General features: G+C 55.3%; 3 protein-coding genes across 10 annotated transcripts in view; 1 reads left to right on the forward strand and 2 right to left on the reverse strand.

The window, feature by feature from the left end:
• ABCF2 (ATP binding cassette subfamily F member 2) overlaps positions 1-7,216 on the reverse strand; it is a 15,348-nt gene extending 8,132 nt beyond the window's left edge. The window contains exons 1-5 of one of the 2 annotated variants that reach the window (XM_011377554.2): positions 7,010-7,216; positions 6,170-6,371; positions 1,850-2,062; positions 1,199-1,381; positions 943-1,114 (exon numbers count right to left, since the gene is read on the reverse strand). In XM_011377554.2, coding sequence (XP_011375856.1) covers positions 943-1,114; positions 1,199-1,381; positions 1,850-2,062; positions 6,170-6,329 — 728 coding nt within the window. In that variant the 5' untranslated portion in view covers positions 6,330-6,371; positions 7,010-7,216. Of the gene's footprint in view, positions 1-942; positions 1,115-1,198; positions 1,382-1,849; positions 2,063-6,169; positions 6,372-6,758; positions 6,778-7,009 lie in introns of those variants that run through there. The other variant, XM_011377555.2, reaches the window with a different exon arrangement.
• Positions 7,217-11,248: 4,032 nt separating this feature from the next.
• Positions 11,249-18,783, forward strand: CHPF2 (chondroitin polymerizing factor 2). 3 transcript variants are annotated; one of them, XM_023521785.1, is made up of 6 exons: positions 11,249-13,127; positions 13,584-14,148; positions 14,751-14,933; positions 15,489-17,288; positions 17,626-17,775; positions 18,001-18,783. In XM_023521785.1, the coding sequence occupies exons 1-4, from the start codon at positions 12,865-12,867 to the stop codon at positions 16,794-16,796; spliced, it is 2,319 nt and encodes a 772-aa protein (XP_023377553.1). In that variant the 5' UTR covers positions 11,249-12,864; the 3' UTR covers positions 16,797-17,288; positions 17,626-17,775; positions 18,001-18,783. The 3 variants fall into 3 exon arrangements, with proteins under 3 accessions (XP_023377553.1, XP_011375862.1, XP_023377552.1); XM_011377560.2 differs by having other exon boundaries at positions 11,249-11,403; positions 12,033-13,127; positions 17,626-18,783; XM_023521784.1 differs by having other exon boundaries at positions 17,626-18,783.
• The window catches only part of SMARCD3 (SWI/SNF related, matrix associated, actin dependent regulator of chromatin, subfamily d, member 3), a 32,452-nt gene continuing 27,216 nt past the window's right edge, over positions 16,926-22,161 (reverse strand). For 2 of the 5 annotated variants that reach the window (XM_011377557.2, XM_011377556.2), the window contains exons 3-13: positions 21,367-21,409; positions 20,522-20,644; positions 20,281-20,403; positions 19,936-20,031; positions 19,657-19,758; positions 19,267-19,428; positions 18,310-18,407; positions 18,020-18,155; positions 17,647-17,769; positions 17,426-17,527; positions 17,063-17,247 (exon numbers count right to left, since the gene is read on the reverse strand). In XM_011377557.2, the coding sequence (XP_011375859.1) occupies positions 17,194-17,247; positions 17,426-17,527; positions 17,647-17,769; positions 18,020-18,155; positions 18,310-18,407; positions 19,267-19,428; positions 19,657-19,758; positions 19,936-20,031; positions 20,281-20,403; positions 20,522-20,644; positions 21,367-21,409 (1,162 nt within the window). In that variant the 3' untranslated portion in view covers positions 17,063-17,193. Of the gene's footprint in view, positions 17,248-17,425; positions 17,528-17,646; positions 17,770-18,019; positions 18,156-18,309; positions 18,408-19,266; positions 19,429-19,656; positions 19,759-19,935; positions 20,032-20,244; positions 20,404-20,521; positions 20,645-21,366; positions 21,410-22,161 lie in introns of all 5 variants that reach the window. The other 3 variants (XM_023521788.1, XM_023521786.1, XM_023521787.1) reach the window with 2 other exon arrangements.

Consider the following 22,161-nt stretch of genomic DNA (forward strand, 5'->3'; position numbering starts at 1 on the left):
AGGTTAAAGGGCAGAAAACGCCTGAGCAGCAGAGGGAGGACGCAGCTTGGAGACGCGACTGTCAGCATCCCGAGTCCTATGAGTCTACAAGTCTTTTGCGGAGGCTGGTGACCACCAGGAAGACGAGAGGATACAGAGGAAATAAACCGCTATCGCGAAAAGTATTCAGGACAGGCCTGTCTGGAAGGGCTGCCAGACTGGCAAGGAGGCCGACAAATGTTTTTTCTAGACGGAATCTCCAGACAGCAGAAGCAAGGGGACAGCTCTGGTTCCCACATCTGCAGAGCTTTTCAGAACTGGGACTTCTGGACACCAAACTCCAGCATCCTGACTGCACAGGTCTGAAGGACAGGCTGGGACGTCTGTAGTTTTGAAGGCTAAGTGGTCCTGAGGCGGCTAACCTTGCCAGCATGTGGCACCGCTGCGCCCATGTTCACAGGTGCACGCGGCAGCCCTGCTGACGCGGTGTCCATGCTCACCCAGGCGCCTGGCGGCGGAACCGCCCGTTTAGCTGGGGACCTTCTAGGGGGACTGATGGAGGAATGATGGTCACAGAAACTCGCCTTGGGTCCAGGTCACAGGAGGGCGAGGAGAACAGGTATCGTAATAGCTGTCTAACGTTTCATCTTTACATAGCGAACGTTAGGACTGAAGCACAAACAGGGCGACGAGGATCAGGAGGTAAGAGAGAAACAGACCTATCCCACCCCTTCACCTGGGCTGGTCCTCGGATTCCTAAGCACTGTGCCAGAAACCCGATAACGACCACTTCAGGCAGAAGTTCAATCCTTAGCCCACACATCCACCCACCTCCACGTCGTACTGTCTGTGTCCTGTCCGGCACCTACTGACCATTGACCCCACGTGAAACACTTCCACTGGAGTGAGCGTTCAACTCTGAGAGACGGGGAACTACAAAGGGTGTGGGAGGGAGGCGCTCACCTGGCGAGGGCGACCCTCATCCTCCAGCCCCCGCTGAAGTCTTTTAATTTCTTGCGCTGCATGGCAGGGGTGAAACCCAGGCCGTGGAGGATCCGCGAGGCCCTCATCTCCGCCTTGTCGGCATCCAGCTCCTCCAGACGCTCGTAGAGCTCCATGAGCTTCTCACACTCCGCTGTGGGCAGTGCACAGCTGTGAGGCTCCCTGGGCCTTTCCTCGGGGGGAAGGCCACCCCCACCCCCTGTGTCTGGAGCCCTACCGTCTTCGTGAGCCAGCCGCTCGGCCTCTCTCTCTAGCATGGCCCGCTCCGTGTCGACTTCCATCACACACTGCAAGGGTGTCTTGTCACTCGGGGGCATCTCCCGGGTCAGATGGTAGATGTCGATGTGCTCAGGGATGGGCACCTCACGCTTCCCAATAGCAGAGAGCAGCATGGACTTCCCTGAGAGGGGCGGGCAGAGAATGGCAAGAGGACACGCGGCACAGCTGTGCCTGTCCCTCCCCCACACCGGTTCCTCCGCTCTGGCCAAACCACGACCCCACCAGTGTCTTGAGCACCTTCCTTCCTTTCATTCGAGCCCTGCTATTACCCCCTACGCACGCGCCCATCCTTAGAACGCCTCTCCTCCCATTCCTGCCCCGCCCCGCCTGAGAAGCCTGTTTGTCTATAGAGGCTGCGCGCACCACCCCCCGCCCCCGCCCTTCTGTAGCACCTACTGTCGGTCACTTCTCCTGTGGTACTTACCACATACTGCTCTGTATTGCTAGTTCCTTTTCCCTGGGCATATGTGTTCTCCCACCCATACTGTAAACTCCTTGCTTTGTACATAGCTGGCGCTAAGTAAACACTTGCTGGGTGACAGATGAGCCAAGGAGAGATACCTCCCACCTCGCCTTCCAAAGGTCTCACCAATTCCATTTAAGCCAATGAGGCCATAACGACGGCCTGAGTTTAATTCCAGTTTGGTGTCACTGAGCAGTTCTTGTCCGTGAAAGGTGAGGGAGAGGTTGATAATGTGGACGTCAGTACTGTTGGGATGAGAGGCAAGGACGCCTGTGACCGCTCGGGCAGCAGCTTTCTTCATCTCAAAGTCCTCTAGCTCCTTGGTCAGCAAATCCACTTCTGAGGAGAGTAAAGACAGAGTTTGAGAAGAAGGCTGTAAGACAGACTCGGCTCCCACAAAAAAGGCATATCCCAGAGTGCCTGCAGAGCGTAGTTAACCCGAGGGTCCAGGGTTTGTGGCTTCTGCTCTTACTCAGATTACCAAATATTATCATACAAAGAGCTGAATATTGAAAAGGGATGTATGTCCTAAAGGACCTGTGCTCAAAATCAAGTTGAGCAGACACAGAAAGGCATGGCCTAAAGGACTGGGGGGTTCAAGATCAAGTTAAGCAGACTCAGATGTTTCACAAGTTTTAAAGAGAGTGTACACTGCATGCGGATCTGCCCTAATAATCTGCTTTCTTAGAAACCTTTTACTTCAAACTTATTCTAACTTCTCTTGATCGTACATGATACAAATGCATGGAAGAATGGCTAGAACTCCAAATTATCCTCCGTGAGTATATGTTAAATAATTAGTCCTAATGCCCACCCCACCCCCGCCCCAAAGATGATACTGTAGAGGTGCGATTCTCTTATTCCACGGCCTAGAGAGCTTCCAGACGGTGCTTCCAGGGAGCTATGTTGCCCAGAAGGAGCCGGAGTGAGAAGATGCAGAGGGATCAATGCAGGCAGGGCCAAGGCTGGGAAACCAGAGTTCCCAAGTCTGGAGGGCTTCAGAGATGCAAACTGATCGTGACACAAGAGACCAGCTGTTCTGCCTCTGTGGTTCCTTAGGCATGACTACACTGGTAGGCTGGGAAGAAGTGTTACTATTGATGGCTAATATTAACTGGATAATATTTGTCGAGTGTACTCTGTGCCTGGGATTCTGCTGTATCATCATTCTCCAACTAACTTAACCCCCATAACCCTTCTGACATATACACTTAAAATAATCCCCATTTTATAAGAGATTAGATTACATAGCCAAGGCCAAAAAGGCTAGTGACAGAGTCAGAATTTGAACCAGCGTTTGTCTGACTCTAAACACATGACCCCCAACTATTTCACTATATTAATTTTCCATAGAAAAAACTACCCACAAAGTATTGTTGGAAGTGGGATAGAATTCGGAGCAGAGGAAGCCTTGGCCAGCTTCTTCCAGAAGAGTAGAGGTGATCTATTCACCTTTTCAGAAAGGAGTCAGAAACGATACACAAGTTTCCACTACTATGAGAATTTTCTAATTTTTTTAGTCTTTGTCGCCCCTGCCTTTGTTCCCTTGGGGATTTTACAGCAGAGCCCGTGAAATGAGAAAAGCCGTGTGCTTTTCCTCGGAAAGGTGAAGACAGGGTAGAGGAGGGAAGAGAGCTCGGGGCCCTCCTTGGACAGGCAGGTTTGGGGAGACCAACTCCGAGAGGAGTTGTGGTTAGTCTTAGGTCCCTCTCCAAACACCCATCCCGTCAGGAGATTACCAGCGCTGGCGACACTACCCGCCCTACTGCTACACCTGCTCTGCCTGCAAGGGACCAGCGCCGAGGGCGGAGACTGCCCCACCAGACAGATGGCAGTCACTCCGTATCTACCTCAGTCCCCAGCAGTGTGTTAGATACATAAGTTCTTAATGAATACTTTTTGAACAGAGGCCAAATTTTTCGGTTTTGACTGAAGGAAGGAAGTTTTAGTCTCTTTTCAATACAGTTGTTACTAGACTTCCCACAGCCATGGTTTGTACAATCTCTATTCTAGATGTTGAGAAGGTGATGGAGTAGGAAGAAATTTATGATTTAGATCAGTAGTTGCGACTGATCGGTAGCTACTGACAGTAAATATTTTAGAGTTTACGGCCAAATGGCAAAATCAAGACTATTATGTAGGTGTATATATTGCCAATTGAAATGTAACCATTTAAAAAGATGAGGAGAGGGGGTGGCTTAAGAAAAAGGCTGGCCAAATCTGGCCGACTGCCTATTTTTGTAAATAAAAGTTGGAACACAGCCACGTTCATCATTCACACATTGTCCGTGGCTCTTTTCTCTGACAATGGCAGAGTTGGCCAGCTGCAACGGAGACCATTCGTACGGCCTACAAAGCCACAAATGTTTACTATCTGGATCTTTACAGAAAAAGTTTGCCGATCCCTAGTTTAAATCTCCATCTGCTCAGGCAAGGGGAAGATCAAAATTAAGGGAAAGCTATACAGCATTTTCTCTTCATCTCTTCCAGTTTAAAGAATCTATGACCTAAGTCATCTCCTGAGCTTCAAAAGCAAGAGTCTTAAACGGACCTCATTGTCTAGCCCATAGCGAGCATCCCAGAAAATAGGCTCAAAAGACAAGCGAATAGCACTGAATAAATGGAAAAGGGATTCTGGAATAAACCTCATCCGAGAGAATATTGTCCCTTCTCATTGGAATAAACCTCATCCGAGAGAATATTGTCCCTTCTACTCATTCTGTAAATAAGGGGACCAGCTTAACTCCAGTGCCTGTCTTTAAAAGTCTCACATTCTAAAGAAGGCTGAACTGTTGGTGACAGATCACTTTCTTTGATATTTATCTTGATCTTTCCATACTTTACTACCCAAGGAAGGCCATGTGGCAATTACAATTGGTAAAGGTTGGAGAATGGTGACCTGCAGCATCAAGTAATCCCAAACCCAGGGAGAAGAGATGACCCAGTCTTGGGAGAGGGAGCAGATGACCCATCAATTATGAAAGCAGAAATGACCCTGGTCCCTGGCAATAAGAAATGCTTTGAGAGTTGGAAAGAGAACAGATTTCATATTTCAGAGCAGCAGCTCCCTGAGGAAGCCGGATGAAAACCTTAGCTCCCATACTACTGAGATGAGGAATTCTGTTTTCCTAGGGAGACAGGTGAACAAGAAATTTGTAATGGGAACAGTGGATAATAGTCTCAAAGTAGAATGCAGTTTTCTACCTTTCCAATTCATCCAGAAAGTACCTACTGATAGCTACTGTTTAAACATGGTTCCTGAGGACCAGGAGGGGACCCCATCTCTCCACATTAGAGATCACAACTTAGCCCGATCGTTCACTCTCATCATTCTCCACTTCCCATCCCTCAGCCACTCTGGCCAGGAATAAAACTTCCCCATGGCTGGACTTTAATGCACCCGCTTTCTCCTATAACTCCTATTCTGAAGACAATTCTTACCACCCGATTCTCTCCTCGCAACCGTTTTTAACTCCCCCTTTTCTGAATTCCTGTCCGTCATAATTCACATTAGTAAATCTCCTCTCCTCTTCAAACATTTACTTAGTATTTCTATCTACAAGGCTGGTCATACAAAAAGGTATGTCAAGACATGTCCCCGCACTTAAAGACCAAGCAATTTAGATAAACAGAAGATACAAAGGTAAAATTGTAACACTATAACATGACGGAGAGTAACAGTAAATGGAAATGTTAAGATCAGGTTTGACTGTGAAAGGTTTTGCTATCTTGAGCTGAGCCCTGATAAAAATGTCAAAGGTAAATAGCACAGAAATTGTGGTATTAGAATTTAGTGTGTAAAAGGACATAAAAGTGGTGACTATTCAAGGGACAATAATAGTCTGGATGGAGCAAAAGGCCTGTTTAGGGCGTTTTCAGGGGGAGGAAAGAAGGCTAGGAATAGACTACCAAGAGCCTAGAATATCTTTACCACGTACTGCCACGTTTCCTCTTCTAGACTGTAAGTCAGCAGAGGGCAGACTGTATTTACAGTATCTTAGTATGCAGCGGTGTCCAGCATTTGGGAAGTACTCAATAAATATTTTCCAAAATATAATGAATGAAAAGGCATCTCTCCCCCAGGAAAAACCCATAAAACAGTTGATAAGTTTCTCTTATTGGTATCGCCACTACTCCTAGGAGGACAAGGGTATAATGTGGCAAAGAGCTTGGCACACTGACCTCCCTCATGGTCTAGCAGACAGAGCGACAAGGCAGCACAACTCCCGTACCTGCTTGCCACTGGGTATGTGAGAACCTGTGCTGTTTCCTTGAACAATAACAGGATGCTTCAAGCTCTAATTCTAACTCTACTGTTTCAGTTCATGAAGTTTCATGGCACCAGATACTGCCTCCAGTGCCCCCAGGATCAGGATCCTGACTCCGGCTGGGGCATTCATCAAGTCGTAGCGACCATCCCAGGAACCCACCTCTCCCTCAACTCACCTGTGGTCTCTTGGCCATTGACCTCATCATTTCTCTCCTCTGCCACCTGTGGTTCTGTAACTGCATCTCCGTTTTCTTCGTGTCCCTTTCTGGGCCGCTGTCGTGCTTTGGCAGCTTCCTTCTTTTTGGCTGCCTTCTTCTTGGCCAGGTCAGAGGGCATGGTGATGAACCACAGGCGTAGGTTACTGTTCTTTCAGGGAGCCTGAAGGAAGACAAACACCCCCAAACGCTAAACTTACGGAAGAGTGCCTGGGCCCTGCTACATCTCTCTCGGGAATCTTCCCACCCAGCCTCCGAGACCCAGCTCCCAACTTTGTCCCCGTCTCTCAAGCCAATTCTCTAGCTGCTCCTCTAATCTTAACACCTCTTCCCTCGGGCTCCGTCCTCCAATCCCCACCGCCCGCCTCACTCTGGAATCGCTCCTCCTTTCAGGGCCGCCAGTTAGGGACCGGGTTCTGCCCCTCGGCGCAGGTCCCGTCTCCGGTTTCCCCACAACTTGGCGCTCAGCGCTCCAGCCCGCCGCCTCGCTTTGCCGGGCTTCCTGCTCCCGCCTCCCCCCGGGCCTCCTCCCTGTGGCACCCCTCCACACCACCTAGCCGTGGGGTCCAGCTTCTTCCCGGGACGCAGCTGTCCTCCCCCTGGTGAGTTCTCTCAGGGTCTCCTCACTTGCCACCCCTGGAACAGACCCCAGCCCCCAGCCGCCAGCTTCTCCGCCTCGGCCTTTTCTTCTCGCTGGAGGCCTCCTCCATCCACCACGGCCCCGTTCCTTCCTCCTCGCCTCGTCTTCCCTCCCCATCACTGGCCGGTGCCCTCCCCCCAGCGCCCCTTCCCTCAACTCACTGGGCCTCGCCGCTCGGCCTCTGTCGCAACAGAGCTGCTCTTTGGGCTCCCCCGCGTGCGGCCGGCTCAGCAGCCAATCACGGCCTCGCGCGGCGCCCGGCGCGCCGCTGCACAGACTTCTGGGAAATGTCGTCCTCGAGTCGCGGCGGCCCAGGCAAGATTGCGCTCCGAGAACTACCGCGTATCCCAGCGGTCTCGCGGGCCCTGTGACGTCATCAGGCCGCGCGAGGCGAGGGGCATTAGAGTCCCACAGCCTTCTGCCAGCAGGACGGCTTTGGGCGCCGGAAACTGCAAATCCCAGATTACCGCTCGGGGAAGCGGGCTGGGCCTTCCCGGCTTCACCCCGCCTCTCGAAAAATCTCTCATGTGGAGATATCGAGTTCGTGGGGCCGAGCCACTGGCTCAGGCTGCGAGACCAGCGACTACACTTCCCGGCGTGCATCAGGCGGGAAAGGGTCGAGACAATGGGCAGACAAGAGGAGGGAGGTGGAGGAAAAGGTGAGGCGGCTGGAAGAAAGGCTTCCTCATTTCGCGAAATTGAGATTTTAGAGGCTGGTCCAGTGGTAACCAAACTTTTAGAGGTGCGGAACGTGGTTCCTAAACCTTGGCCGCGTAGCCTACCCAATCCAGAATTGTTAGGTGTCCATGAAAGCCATGTAGGTTTGGTGAGAAGAACCCACAGGTAAAAGAACAAGACTCTGGTTTTGAGTGTACTTTTATTATCAGTTCGTCATGAGACCTTGCCCCTTACTTTTCCTTTGATTCTCACTGTTTAAAATCTCTCACAGACTTCTCATCGTCTACATCGTAAACATTTGTAGCCCCAGATACAAGGCATGCCCTTTGTGATCTGTTACTTGTCCCGGCCCCTGACCAGCGGTGTCTCATCATCAGTGAGTGACACAGCTGGAGAGAAGCAAAGGAGACTTACTCCCTCTGAGCACATCCTCCAAAAGTGGCCCTCATGACGCTTTTAAAAAAAGCATTCTTCCCCCCACAGAACTAGTTTTCTTTCTCAAACTTGATGCTCCAGTAGAATCGAACTACTTGTATTTCAGGTAATCCATGCCTTTGAACATACCTTTTTTAGAATAGATATCTCCACATAAGAGATTTTCTGGTATTATTAAATATATCCAAAATATTTCAATTGTAATTTGAAATATTTGAACACACCTTCATGCCTTTGAACATACTTTTTTTAGAATACCCTTCACCAATTAAGTGCCCACTGTATGTCAGTCTCAGAGCTAGATGCTGGGGTGGTAATGGTGACAAGCCATTCTGTGACCTCAGGGAGCTGACCATTAAGAAGGAACAGTAAAAACGTGAACAGACTGTGACATTCAGGTGATAAGTGCCTTAAAAGTGACTCCTCCGTGCTGCTGGAGTTCCTAGGTGGGGATCTCACTTGACAGCATAACTAAGCATGAATTCTAGGGGCAGACTGCCTGCGTGCAGACCCCAGCGCTAACGTTTAGTGTGTGACCTTGGACAAAACACACACTTCTGTAAAATGGGAATGATGATAGTACTAACCTCATATGATTGTTAAAGACTAGAATTTAATTCTTGTTAATTGGCTAATTATTGCTTTCTCTGCCACTAGTAGAATCCTTACCTAAGTACATACTAGATTTTTTTTTTTTTTTACTACACTTGGCAAGTATTAAGCACCTGCTCTGGGCAAAAGCATTGTTTTAGGTAAAGAATATAGGCAATGGTTGACTGCATAGCTTTTCCTTATGAAGCAAAGGAGTCATATATGGTATGGATCACGAAAAACCACACTTCCAAGCACCTAGCCTCCTGGGAGACCTGTCTACAATATGCCTCCCTCTCCCAACCTTATTAAAGTGTGTGGTTACAGGCAGGTTGCAGGTTACAGAGAACTAACCTTATGCTCTTTCATTTATGCAATCCCATCTCATCTCTCCAACAATCCCTGAGGTGGGTATTATTCCTATCTTACAGTTGGAAACAAAGGCACAGAGTAGTTAATAAACTAACACTGCTGGTAGGAGACAGTGCCAGGATTTGAGGCCAGAACTTTCTGGTTCCAGAACTCCACCTTTGTAAAATGGCTTGGGATGGCAAGAGAAACTATAACCAGTTACTTCTCTGAAGCCACCTGCATAGCAACCAATCACATCCAGGATTTCTCATGAATCATCAGTTGTTGAGCAGTCTGACCTCAGCACAGCAAGAGTGGCTTAGAAAACTTGTTGGCCACTTAAGAAGTCCTGCCTTTCCCACCCAGGGTTTAGATGTCTTGCAAGAAACAGACCTGGGGATGAGGGGAGAAGAGACGGGGGACATGGGAGGGAGAGAGAGATGTGGGCAGAGAGGAAGACAAAAGGACTGGCTAAACATGAAAAATAACAGAAGGTCAATGCTAGAAGCAAGAACATTTGCTCTAGACTCTTCATTTAAATATGAAGAAACAGACCCAAGGAAGACAATGTCTGATCAGAATTACCTAGAAACTTATTCACTGAGAAAGGTGTGGAACTGTGCTATTCAATGTGGTAGCCTCTGGCCCCATATGACGATAGAGCACTTGAAACGTGGCCAGTCCAGTCCCAATGGAGATGTGCTGTGAGTGTAAAATACGCATCAGATTACAAAGATGTGGGGGTGGGAGGAAGAAACGTAAAAAAATCTAAATGTTTTATATGGATTACAATTGAAATATTTTGGATATATTTACTAATACCATAAAATATATTATTAAAATTAATTTCATGTTGTTTTTTTTTAACTTGGCTACCAGTAAATTTTAAATTACATGTATGGCTCACATTTGTGGCTTGCATTATATATTTCTATCGGACAATGTAGGTCTGGAACCTATACCTTCCAACCTCCGAGTGAGTGTCCCAACTCTTCTTCCCAGAGTCTTCTAACAAGTCATTCATTCATCACCTTTTATATGTCCGGTGCTGAGGAGGGATCAAATTGTAGTCTAAACGATACGACCAAAACACAGTAATGGATAGCAGTGCTGGTGAGTTCTTATAACTTACTAGAATGGTAGTTTTTAACTCTACCAGCCCGGCGCTCCCTTTTAATAGCAAACATTTTTTATGATACCCCCTTTACTGTTTTGAGATAAAGTTCATAGATGATATAACCTAACTATACACATTGATTTCAAGAAAGGAAAGGCGATCCCTTCTAATAAAATGTTATTTCAATGTGCTAGAAAACATAATTAGATGCTTATACCTATATGTAGGATCGCCTTGAATGTGACAGTGCAAATGCAGACAGAACACCGTGAGTGACATTGCTACCCATGCTACAGTTTTCCAAAATGGTAACTCTTAGTAAATTCCTAAACACGTTCCTTGAAAACTCGACACATATTATTACCACCTGCAAAATTACATCATTTATGTATATAAAACACAGGCTCAAGGACTAATGATTACGACCGTTTTTCTCACTTACATGAATGTTCAGTAGGACATTTGAAAGCCCAGTGGGACAATTCTTTCCTGTGTGATACTCTTACAGTGTGCAAGACATCTAGCATCCTTGGCTCCTCCCCTCAACCATGTGACAACGAAATCGCCCCTATACGCTCCCAAGTTGCCCCCTAGGGATGTGCCGTCCTGGCTGGGAACCCAGCATGGTTCCGCCAGGCGGCTCCCTCAGCAGGATGTAGCCGCTTGGAGGTACCAGTTCTCCTCCTTCCTCGTCCAGGGCCTTCTGCGCTCTGCTGTTACCTGGAGCTCTCAACTTTTGGGCGAACTTACTGAACCTTTGGATCTCAGCAGTCCCAATTTCTCGGTCTGATTCTTCCCGTCGTGTTTTTCCACTGGACTCTTCTTCTCTGCAATAGCGTTTATGACAGTTTGGGATTTCTGTGAGTTTAATGCCTGTAGCTGTCAATTCTCAGCTTCCTGAGGGCAAGGACTATGCCCACCTCGACTACCACCTGCTTACTATGTACTCATTACGGTGGCCTAGAACTTAGTAGGCAAACAACAACTAGTTCTGAAATAACTGGGTGGATGATGGGGTTCTGAAGCCCATCGGGAGAGCAGAAAAGCATGATCATTGAGGGGGAGAGCATTTTTTTCCAGTGCATGGGAGTTGAGGTCGAAGGTTTGGGGCACCATAGGGTCCACTCGGATTAGCGTCTGTGGAAGCACGCTTGTTCGTGGGGGTCGGGTGGCTGGCCGGGGGCAAACCACGTCACCCTCCGAAAGGCTGGCATTGCAGAGAAGGGGCGGGGAGACCATAGAGAGAGCGGTGGCAGAGCGAGCGGCCGGATGCGGTCACCATAGAGACGGAGACTGACAGCGAGCGGAAGAGGAAGAAGCGGGCCGGGCTGTGAGGTGGCAGCGGCTGCAGCGGCGGAGCCGGCGCCTCGCCGGAGCACTAGGGTCTGTTCCCCCTACCGCGCCTTCACCTCTGCAAGGGGCGATAGGGGCGCCGCTCCTGGCGACAGGAGCAGGTCCCACCCCCACGCCCTCGCCCCTACTCCCCGGGACCGCAGGGGTCGCATCGCTGGTCGTTTCGGTCCATCCTTTATCTGGCCGCCCCTGGCCCAGCTGCAGGGGCCTCTCCCCGCGGGCCTCGCGGTGCCCCTCGTTGTCCTTCGCCCGCTGGCGCAGGCAGGGCTGTCGCCCCACGGAAGAGCCTCAGCACGGGGTCTTTGCGCTCCTCCCCCGGCTGCGACCTCCACCCCCCCGCCCCGCCTCGACAGCTCCGTGACGCAGCCGGTTTTATTTCTGCTTTGAGGCTGACGGCTAAAAGTCGCTTTGAGCCTTCTTTGCAGGACTCGAATTGGTCTTCGGTCGCTGAGAGGTAGAGCAGGGGTGCCGGCCCTGGCGCATCCGCAGCCAGCCGCGCCTCCGTTTTTCTTCCCAGGACCCCCCCCGCGTTCCTCTAGCTGCCTCTCGCCCTCTCGGTTCGGTTTGGTTTGGTTTGGGTACCTGGGGCCCTGGTAAACCCAGATACCGAATCGCTCTTACGTAGCCAGACTTACTGTCATTTGCCTCCTGTCTCTCAGAGGGAGGTGGCCAGCGCCAGCCTCTCGGCAGCTGGGATCAGGAGAAGAATGCGCGGGGAAGTGGTCCCATCAGCCATCGTGCTCCTCTGAGAGGCTCTGGGCGCCGAGTCGTCCTATCTGTCCACCTCATTTGGATGGGCAGAACTTCCGTGCAGCCATGCCGATGGCTCCCCACCACTCCTGACCGGCGGAGGGGTGACTCGACGCCTGTGTTTCCCTAACACTCAGAGTGGAGTGCAAAGAGGCCCTGATCCCTTCCCTTGTGCCTGCCTTGGGCAGGCCAGTCAGCAGCCCCTTCGGTAAATCGAGTGAGAAAGGAGCCTGGAGCCGGGCGCTCCTGCGAAAGGCGTCTGAGGCCGGCTCCAGCTGGGGCCCCTGTTCTGATGGAGCGTGTGCTTTTCCCGTGACCACCTCTGTATCAGTTGCGGCTGGCTCTTGACTCGGAGCCAGTCTACAGAATTGCGTGGTCCTTCTGTTTGGATTAGGTTCGGCAGGATTGAGTTTCGTTTCCTTCCCTTTCGACTGGAAGACAGACCATAAGCCATTAGTGGGTGAAACTGGTTCTGATGTTTATTACCATTGGGACTGGGGTAGATCTGGCACCTTGACGACTGAAGACCCGGTGGCAGGCAGGATCGTGAAGACGGGACAGGCCAGTTTCCTGGGGATGCTGGGCCAGGGAGCAAACACGCCGTGCTCTGTTGCCGACCTCATCGACCCCAGGTTCCCCAGTTGAAACTGCAGGCCTCCTGCCGACCTGGTGCCCGTCATCCCACTGGTCGGTCCTTGAGGCTGTGCCCCCTAGGGCACGTACACAGCAGGACCTGCCACCATGCGCCTGAGCTCCCTGTTGGCTGTGCTGCGACCCGCACTGCCCCTCATCCTAGGACTGTCTCTGGGATGCAGCCTGAGCCTCTTGCGCGTGTCCTGGATCCAGGGTGAGGGGGAGCATCCCTGTGTAGAGGCTGTGAGGGAACCGGGAGGGCTGCAGAATCCAGACTCAAGAACTCGGCTTGACCAAAGTGACGAGGACTTCAAACCCCGGATTGTTCCCTACTACAGGGATCCCAACAAGCCGTACAAGAAGGTGCTCAGGTGAGAGCTGCATGTGTGCCTGGCCCCAGGCCCCAGGCCCCAGGCCCCAGGCCCCAGCTTAGGGCTGCTCTGAGCCCCTGCCTCTGCCTTCGCTGGTAATCCGTGTTAGGCTCCTCGGAGCAATTCTTTGCCTTCTTACCCGTCATGGTCCAGCCTGTTCCCCTCCTTCTCAGCCCAGGAAAGTCGCACCCACTGGTGTTCAGTTAGTGTCGGATGTTCTTGAACAGGGGGGGAATTGCATCTCATGCATCTAATCCGTCCTTAGACCCCACCCCGAATCAATGCCAGGGTCGGCTACTCTGGGCGCTCACCGTGGGAGCTAATTAGTAGTGGCGAGGGTCTTCCCCTTCTCTTTTCTCACCCCCGCCTCCCTCGTCCCTAGCGGGGTGTGTACGCTGGACAGGCTGGGCTCCTCAACACGAGGGGTTGACCCCTGGCGTGCTGGTCTCTCCACAGGACTCGGTACATCCAGACAGAGCTGGGCTCTCGTGAGCGGCTGCTGGTGGCTGTCCTCACTTCCCGGGCCACGCTGTCCACGCTGGCCGTGGCTGTGAACCGCACGGTGGCCCACCACTTCCCTCGGTTACTCTACTTCACCGGGCAGCGAGGGGCCCGGACGCCGGCGGGGATGCAGGTGATATCTCACGGGGACGAGCGGCCGGCCTGGCTCATGTCGGAGACCCTGCGCCATCTTCACACACACTTCGGAGGCGACTACGACTGGTTCTTCGTCATGCAGGATGACACTTACGTGCAGGCCCCGCGCCTGGCAGCGCTCGCCGGCCACCTCAGCATCAACCAAGACCTGTACCTGGGCCGGGCCGAGGAGTTCATCGGCGCCGGCGAGCAGGCCCGGTACTGCCATGGGGGCTTTGGCTACCTGCTGTCACGGAGTCTCCTGCTTCGACTGCGGCCACATCTGGATGGCTGCCGAGGAGACATTCTCAGTGCCCGTCCTGACGAGTGGCTTGGCCGCTGCCTCATCGACTCTCTGGGTATCGGCTGTGTCTCGCAGCACCAGGTGACAGCCCTCTCAAGTCAGCCCCGGCCTCTGACACGTTCGTGTGGCTGAGGGTTTGGCCTCCAGGCTGAGTGCTGCCGGCTCATTCCCAGCCGCTCCTCGGGGCCTGTTTTACCCTCGCCAGCCACTGAGCACCCCTCTGCTCACCTCAGGCGGTCTCAGACCCCGGGAGACTGTCAAAGTGGCATCTTGTCAGGAACCCTGCGAGCAAGACAGAAAGGCACCCCTATTCACCAGTCCTCCCCCTCCCCCCACCTGCTCCTACCCGCCGCCCATCCCCCCCACGCATGGCTGTGGACTCTGGGAAGGTCGCAGAGATGGCCTCTCCAGGAGGAGTGAGGTGCTGCCTCGGAAAGCTGCCCTGTCTTTGGGCCTGGAGAAGAGGGAACTATTTGCTGGCCCATGGCTTTCATTCCCTTGAGAATCAGTGGGGTTCTAAGGGTAAGGCCAAGGTTAAGGGGACACTGGCACGAGTTCCTGCTCCCTCGCCCCTTTCTCGGCAGTGACAGGCAGGCAGTCAGGGGTGCATGTGGACTCTGGTCAGGGCTGGCTGGGGACAGCGGCCCCCACTGTGGTGTGATTGATCCGATCGGTCCCTCTAGGGGCAGCAGTATCGCTCATTTGAACTGGCCAAAAACAGAGACCCCGAGAAGGAGGGGAGCGCAGCTTTCCTGAGTGCCTTCGCCGTGCACCCCGTCTCCGAGGGGACCCTCATGTACCGGCTCCACAAGCGCTTCAGCGCCCTGGAGCTGGAGCAGGCGTACAGCGAGATAGAGCAGCTGCAGGTGAGCCGGGGCCAGGCCGTGGGCGGGGTGGGGGGGCCAGGCAGGCTAGAAAGAGGCCGACCCTACCTAAGTTTCAAAGTCCAGGGAGAAGGGGCCCTTGGGGGAGCAGGTCAATCGTAAGATAAGCTCCCGGCTTGACTTGGATACAGTTAAAAGGTTTGCAGGGGAACTGAGGGTCGGCCGCACAGCGCTTAGAATGCTTCCAGCTCCTCCCACCCAGAAGTCCCTGAACTTCTAGTACTGTCCTTAAAAACCCAAGGGTGGGACGTAGAGGCCTCGGTGATTGTGGGCTAGTCGGAGATGGAATAGAGTGAGAACAAAGGCCCCGTTTTGGGGAAGCTGTAACCTCGGCCGAGGCATTTCCCGCACTTGAGTAAGGTAGGTGGGATTCGCGTGCCTACCGCCTTTCGCAAAGAGCATGGCGGACAGGGGTTATCGGATTGGCCAGGGGGCACCCCACTAAGTGTTTGCAGAGGCAGGACAGGGCCCAGAGCCCAGGACGGTTGGGTCCCGACCTCCTAGACGGGTGCTAACTGTGTGTCCCTCCCACCCTAGGCTCAGATCCGGAACCTGACCGAGCTGACCCCCGAGGGGGCGGCAGGGCTGAGCTGGCCCGTGGGGCTCCCGGCCCCGTTCACTCCACACTCTCGTTTCGAGGTCCTGGGCTGGGACTACTTCACAGAGCAGCACATCTTCTCCTGTGCAGATGGGGCCCCCAAGTGCCCGCTGCAAGGGGCGAGCCGGGCGGATGTGGGCGACGCCGTGGAGACGGCTCTGGAGCAGCTGAATCGGCGCTACCAGCCCCGCCTGCGCTTCCAGAAGCAGCGGCTCCTCAACGGCTACCGGCGCTTCGACCCCGCGCGGGGCATGGAGTACACCCTGGACCTGCTGCTGGAGGCCGTGACGCAGCGCGGGCACCGGCGGGCGCTGGCGCGCAGGGTCAGCCTGCTGCGGCCGCTCAGTCGGGTGGAGATCCTGCCTATGCCCTACGTCACCGAGGCCACCCGCGTGCAGCTGGTGCTGCCGCTCCTGGTGGCCGAAGCCGCTGCGGCCCCTGCTTTCCTCGAGGCCTTCGCCGCCGGCGTTCTGGAGCCACGAGAGCATGCGCTGCTCACCCTGTTGCTGGTCTACGGGCCACGGGAAGGTGGCCGAGGGGCCCTGGACCCGTTTCTCGGGGTGAAGGCTGCAGCGGCCGAGTTAGAACAACGGTACCCAGGGACGAGGCTGGCCTGGCTCGCCGTGCGCGCGGAGGCCCCCTCCCAGGTGCGGCTCATGGACGTGGTCTCAAAGAAGCACCCGGTGGACACGCTGTTCTTCCTGACCACCGTGTGGACCCGGCCCGGGCCCGAAGTCCTGAACCGCTGCCGCATGAACGCCATCTCCGGCTGGCAGGCCTTCTTCCCGGTCCACTTCCAGGAGTTCAACCCCACCCTGGCACCACAGAGGTCTCCCCCGGGGCCCCCGGGGGCCGGCCCCGACCCCCCGTCCCCTCCCGGTGCCGACCCTTCCCGGGGGACCCCCGTGGGGGGCAGGTTTGACCGCCACGCGTCCGCGGAGGGCTGCTTCTACAACGCCGACTACCTGGCGGCCCGCGCACGGCTGGCCGCGGAGCTGGCGGGCCAGGAAGAGGAGGAAGCCCTGGAGGGGCTGGAGGTGATGGATGTGTTCCTCCGGTTCTCAGGGCTCCATCTCTTCCGGGCCGTGGAGCCAGGGCTGGTGCAGAGGTTCTCCCTGCGGGACTGCAGCCCTCGGCTGAGCGAGGAGCTCTACCACCGCTGCCGCCTCAGCAACCTGGAGGGGCTGGCCGGCCGCGCCCAGCTGGCCATGGCGCTGTTCGAGCAGGAGCAGGCCAACAGCACCTAGCTCGCCGTGGCCCTGCCCCGCGCACATCCCTTTTCTGCCTCGGCCCCGGGAGGGCAGAGCGAGACGGACAGATGGAGAGCATGTCGCTGTATTTTTTTTTTTTAATAAGAAAACGTTATTAAAAATGTCTTCTGCCAAAGTGTTTTTTAGGTCTAGGGAAAACGAGCAAGAAGAATCTGAGGGAGGGGGCTGGGGAGTGTTCTCGGGGGGCCCACTGCCTTCCCCTTCCTCCTCCCTCCCGGTTGCCAATGACCACACGGCTGCCGTCAGATGAATGACCTTTAATCCAGTTCCCCGCCTCACCCCAAGGAAGGCAGGCAGGCGGCAGAGGAGTGATGGCGGAGCCCTGGGGGACAGGCGCGGCCCCGGGGGCCCCGCGTGCTCCCTCGCGGGGCTCCTAGGTATTGCGCACGACCAGTGACTGCTCCAGCTCCTGCCTGCGCTGCTGGATCTTTAAGAAACGAGAGCAGGAGCAGGGTCACGGTGCTGCTGGTGAGTGACAGGACGCCCCCCCGCCAGCGCACCCGCCTCCTGTCTCGGAAGAGCATCTGGGAGCGGGGAGGGCTCCCACGAGGTGAGGGGTGGTTTCTCTTGGAGTGGGGGGGCTAAGGTGCACGGGCCCTCCCCACCTTGCAGTAGAAGTAGCGGCTGACGGCTTCCTGGGACCAGGGCTGGTGGTAGAACTCAGCCCGGCGCTCCTCCTCGGGGTTGCCCGCCACATCTGTCATCACCTGGGAGGCAGCAGCGGGGTCAGCCCCGAGCCCAGACGCCCTCCAGCCCCCCGCGTACAGCGCTCACTGTCTTCCCGATATGCTTGTCTCCCATCCAGCGCTCCCGGAGTCCCCTTCACCTTGAGGTCCCGGCTCTGGGAGCGGAGCAGGTCTTGGATGTAGCCTTTGGGGTCCCTGGAGAAGCTTAGCATGAAGTCCCTCTGGATCTTGAGCTGGTTTATGGACTCAATCGTCTCATGGATCTACAGGTAGAAAGAGATGCTTTCACCTGGCCGTGGGAGCAGCGGGGCTGGAGGAGCGGGGCGCGTGGGGGGAGGGCTGCTGCGGTCCTGTGGAGGGCCATCCCTCGCCCGCCTCCCACGCCTCTGCAGCAGGGCAGGGGGAAGGGCCACCTGTCCTTCCCTCTCCGTCGGCCCATGCTTGTGTCTGTTGTGTCTGTGCTCTGTCATTTCTGGGTTCATGTCCCACTCCAGTGCTGGGCTCTGGCCCCACCTTACTGTCCAGAGCGCTGATCTCCTGCTGGTTGGCTGTGGACAGGAGGAAGCTGCTCATCTGCCCCTTCAGCGGCTCCTCTACCTCCACGTCAATGTCATAGCACGCCGTCTTCTTCTGGTCCGACGGGTCCACACTGCCGGGAAGGCCAGGCCTTGGTGTTCACCTGCCCCGCGGAGGCCAAGGGCCTGGGGCAGATGCAGTGGCGGGGGAGGGCACTTGGAGAGGGGAGGGTCAGGGACGACAGGACGCAATGACTCTCTGGTCTGGGGAGCAAGCTGGGGCCTCACCTGATGACGTGGTTGATGACAATTGGGTCAGGGGGCAACAGCAGAGCTGTGAGGCGCTGGGGAATCTCAGAAAACTTCAGCCGGGGACAATCAAAAATCTAGAGGAGAGAGAGGTCGCTCTTCTGTGCTTGAATAAGCATAACTACAGTTCCAGAGCCTTCCATTCTGGAAAGGCCGTGAGAAGCCAGGAGCAAGGCTAGTTCCCCAGTGCGTATGGGACAGGGACTAGGGTGGCTGCAGGTCTGTTGAGAACAGGGTCAGCCTGCCTGGGTGTAAGCCCGGCTTCCAGCACTTACTGTGCAGCCTGAGCAAGTCACTTAACCACTCAGACCTCAGTTTCTTCATCTCCAGAACGGGGATAACAGCACTATCCCTCTCCCAGGACCGTGAGAATCAGCGACTCAGCACGTGCGGAGCTTGAAACAGTGCCCGGCACGTGGCAAGAGCTCAATAAACATCACGTTCTCTTTCCTCCTCAGGTTTATCTGCTGTATTTATTTAAAATTTACTAATAATAATCCCTTTGTCAAATCCCTTTCACAGCAATTGGATTTTCCTAACTGCCCAGTGGGTTGGACGGGGGGCGGGTGTTGTCACCCCATTGCAAAGATAAGGCTCGAAATAGCTAAGTAACTAACTTACCCAGAGTCAGAACCCAGGACTAGAAGAACCCAGGAATCCATCCAACTCCGAGGGCCAAGAATATCACATTCCCCAAAGCCGTTGGCCCAGTCAGACCTCCCTAACCCGGGGCGGCTCACGCAGCTCTGCCACGGTAGGGCCTGGCTCGGGGCCCCTGGTCCCTGGTGCCGAGACTGTGACCATGTATGGTTTCTGCTACCTGGGAATCCAGGTGGCTGGGTGGGGGTGGGGGGCGGGGGGGTTGGGGGGGTGCCTTAGTGGAGGCACTCCCCCTGCCGGCAACTGCCCACACCAGCGCCCCTGGGTTCAGGCTACCTGCTGGAAATATTTGTCCCCGTTGATGTATTCCTTGTCGTGTGAGTCCTGCAGCCTGTTCGTCTTCACATACTGCCACAGGGCCTGCACGATGGCCGAGCGGCTCTGTGTGTGCAGCCCCAGCAGGCGGGCCAGGCGGGGATCCAGTTTGAACTGGGGAGGCTGGGAAAAGGTGACCGTGAAAATGAGAGAGGGAATGGAAAGAGCTCGGGGCCAGGCGGCTCGGGGCAGGGTGGGGGTGGGGCGTGAGGTGATAGGGCTCCTTGGGAACATGCTTCTGGAAAAGAGGGGTAGGGAGGAGAATGGGGTCCCTCGTCCTTCCCTAAGAGAAAGGGCGCGGGGGGCCGAGGGCCTCGCGTGCCGTCCGGGGGGCGGGGGGCAGGCACGGACCTGGTAGTCCAGCATGAGGAGCAGCGTGCAGCGCACGCTCAGGTCCCCTGGCCTCTTCACCTGGAACCCGTCTGTCTCCTGGGTGGTGGGCGTTCGGTGCCACTGTATGGGGAGCAGAGCGGGGTCACCTCTCAGGCCCCTCTGGGCTAGGGGGACGTGGGGCTCTAGGGCGGTTCTGATCCAGATCTGTACAGCCGATGGGACTATGGTCTACGTTCTTCAGGGACTTGGGCCTGTGGAAGGGCAGCAATTCAAGGACAAGAGGGGCCTGAGTCTTACCTCGACTAGGTGGTTGTCAGGGCCATAAAGGTCTTTGTCCAGCTCAATGACCAAACTCTTGAAGAAGGAAGAGAACTTTCGCTTCTGCTTGCTGGGCTGTGGGAGAGGAACAGGGACCGTGGGGGCAGAACAGGGACCGTGGGGGCAGAATGAGTTCGGGGTGGGTGGGGCTGGTCAGGTCAGGCAGCAGGTCAGAAGCAGGCCTCCGCACCCCAGATGTCTCTCTAGGCCACCCGCCCTGGCCAGGGCTGACTCCCTAACCCTTGCTGCAAACGTCTAGTTCCGTCCTCAGCCCAGCCCCATACCCACCCCAGGACACCTGGAGAGACCTGGGCCAGGACGTACGTCATCCAGGAGCTTCCCCTCCACCCGCAGCTCCCAGGAGGCGATGCTGCCATCAGAATCCTCGGCATCCGGCTTTGCAGGGTTAAAGGTATTGGAGATATAAAGACGCAGCTTCCGCTTTTGCTGTAGAGATAAAGAGTGTCCCACAGAGCAGACACCGTGCGCCCACCCCCCGGGGCAGCCCCATTTCTCCGTTCTGGGAACGGGACGTAGAGCCCTCTTCCTGCCCCCACCAAAGCACCTTCATTGGCCTCTTCAGAGCCTCCTGGATGTCCACTCGCTTCCGCATGATGGTTTGATCCAGTTTCCTCTCAAATGCCAGGAGGTCCATGTAAGCCTGGGACTCGGGGACCAGCTCCCGGATCTGGAAGAGGAGGACCAAGGCGGGGAACCAGGGGCTCAGCCAATGTGGCAGGTGGAAGGGGCGCATGTCACGTGACTCCAGTGTGCACAGAGGTGGAGGGGAGCCGGCCAGCTTCTGGGACTTTGTGAGGAGGGGACCTGTCCCCAGGACTCCATATCCGGCAGTGGCCGCCTGGAGGTGTAGGGATAGAAACTGCTTCTCCCTCTAGGGAGACCCGCGCACTTCACCACGAGGGGAGGCCGGAGCCTCCATGGAGCCCAGCAAACTTGAGGGCTTCACCTCCTCGTCTTGTCCTTTCCCTTGTCCCACGGCCACTGGGCTTCCCTTGGGTGTCTGCCAAGCGGCTAGGACCTCGGGGTCCCTGAGGTAGTTAGGGGGTGTGGTTGCTTGCCTTCACTCTGGTACCTCACCCAGTCATTCCAACTGCTGTCTCAGCCGTGCTCGGCCACCCCCCACCCCAGCTCGGTGTGTTTTCCGATGGCTGAAATTCAGTCCCCTGCACCCCAAGCCAGTATGGCTAGGCTCCTTCCCTCCTCCCCACCCCCTCCTCTGGCCTGAGAAGCCTCACTTCTTAATTAGCTTTTTAAACGAAAAGTGAAAGTGACTGTGACGCTGAAGCTCTGCTCCTGAGGGGGGAGGGGAGGTGAACAGGGTAGGGAGAGAGGAGGGCGGAGCAGCGAGGGATGGGGGGTGGGCAGGGGGCTGCTGTGAAAGGCACTCACCCTTTGAGGGAGGATTTTGTCAGCCATCTTCCTCCTCTTGGCACTGTACATTTTTTAAAGAAAAAACCAGGTTACCATGGCGACAGATCTGGGAGTAACGAGGCCACCTGCTAAATTATCCGACATCTCCGCCCGCCTGGCTGGGGTTCCCACAGCCCGCTAGTCTGCCTGCCTAAGGGGCTATGACAGTGGTGCATGGCATTGGCGCTCTGTCCTCTCACTGGGAGCAGGGGTGACCCCGTTCTTTTCTCTGGCCTGGGAGCCCCCTGCCACCCCATCACATCCTCGGGGCCAGAGAAATGCAGACGGAGGAGGGGCTGGGGGTGCGGGAGCTGCAGAAGTGTTTAGGAGAAGCTGGGGAGGAGGGAGGACAGAGAGGAAGGATGGCTTCCGAGGACTTCCCCGTGCCGCTCAGCAGGGTTGCACCATCCAAGGTGGCCTGAGCTCAGAGGGTGGGGAGATGACCACCCTCCACTCTGGCTCCTGGAGCAGGAAGTGATGGCATGAAGCTGGTGAGGACGGCACCCCTGTCACCCTGGGCTTGGAAGGAGACGCTAACAGGCAGGGGGTGCTATATCTCGGACCATCTGCCAACAGGGCCCAAGGACACACCCAGAGGGATTCAGAGAGTGTGTGCGGATGTTCACCGGTGGGAAGTGACTGCAGGCTGGACTTTGCCTCTTCTTGACCTGCTGGCTGCTTCTGACTTCCAGAAGCACCCCAGAAAATCCTTGGCGTGTTGAGATCAGAACCCAGCCTAGAGGATGGCTCTATGCTGCCCCCGTGTGGTGTTCT

Source organism: Pteropus vampyrus, unplaced genomic scaffold, assembly GCF_000151845.1.
Source record: "Pteropus vampyrus isolate Shadow unplaced genomic scaffold, Pvam_2.0 Scaffold316, whole genome shotgun sequence".
Classification (NCBI taxonomy): Eukaryota; Metazoa; Chordata; class Mammalia; order Chiroptera; family Pteropodidae; genus Pteropus; species Pteropus vampyrus.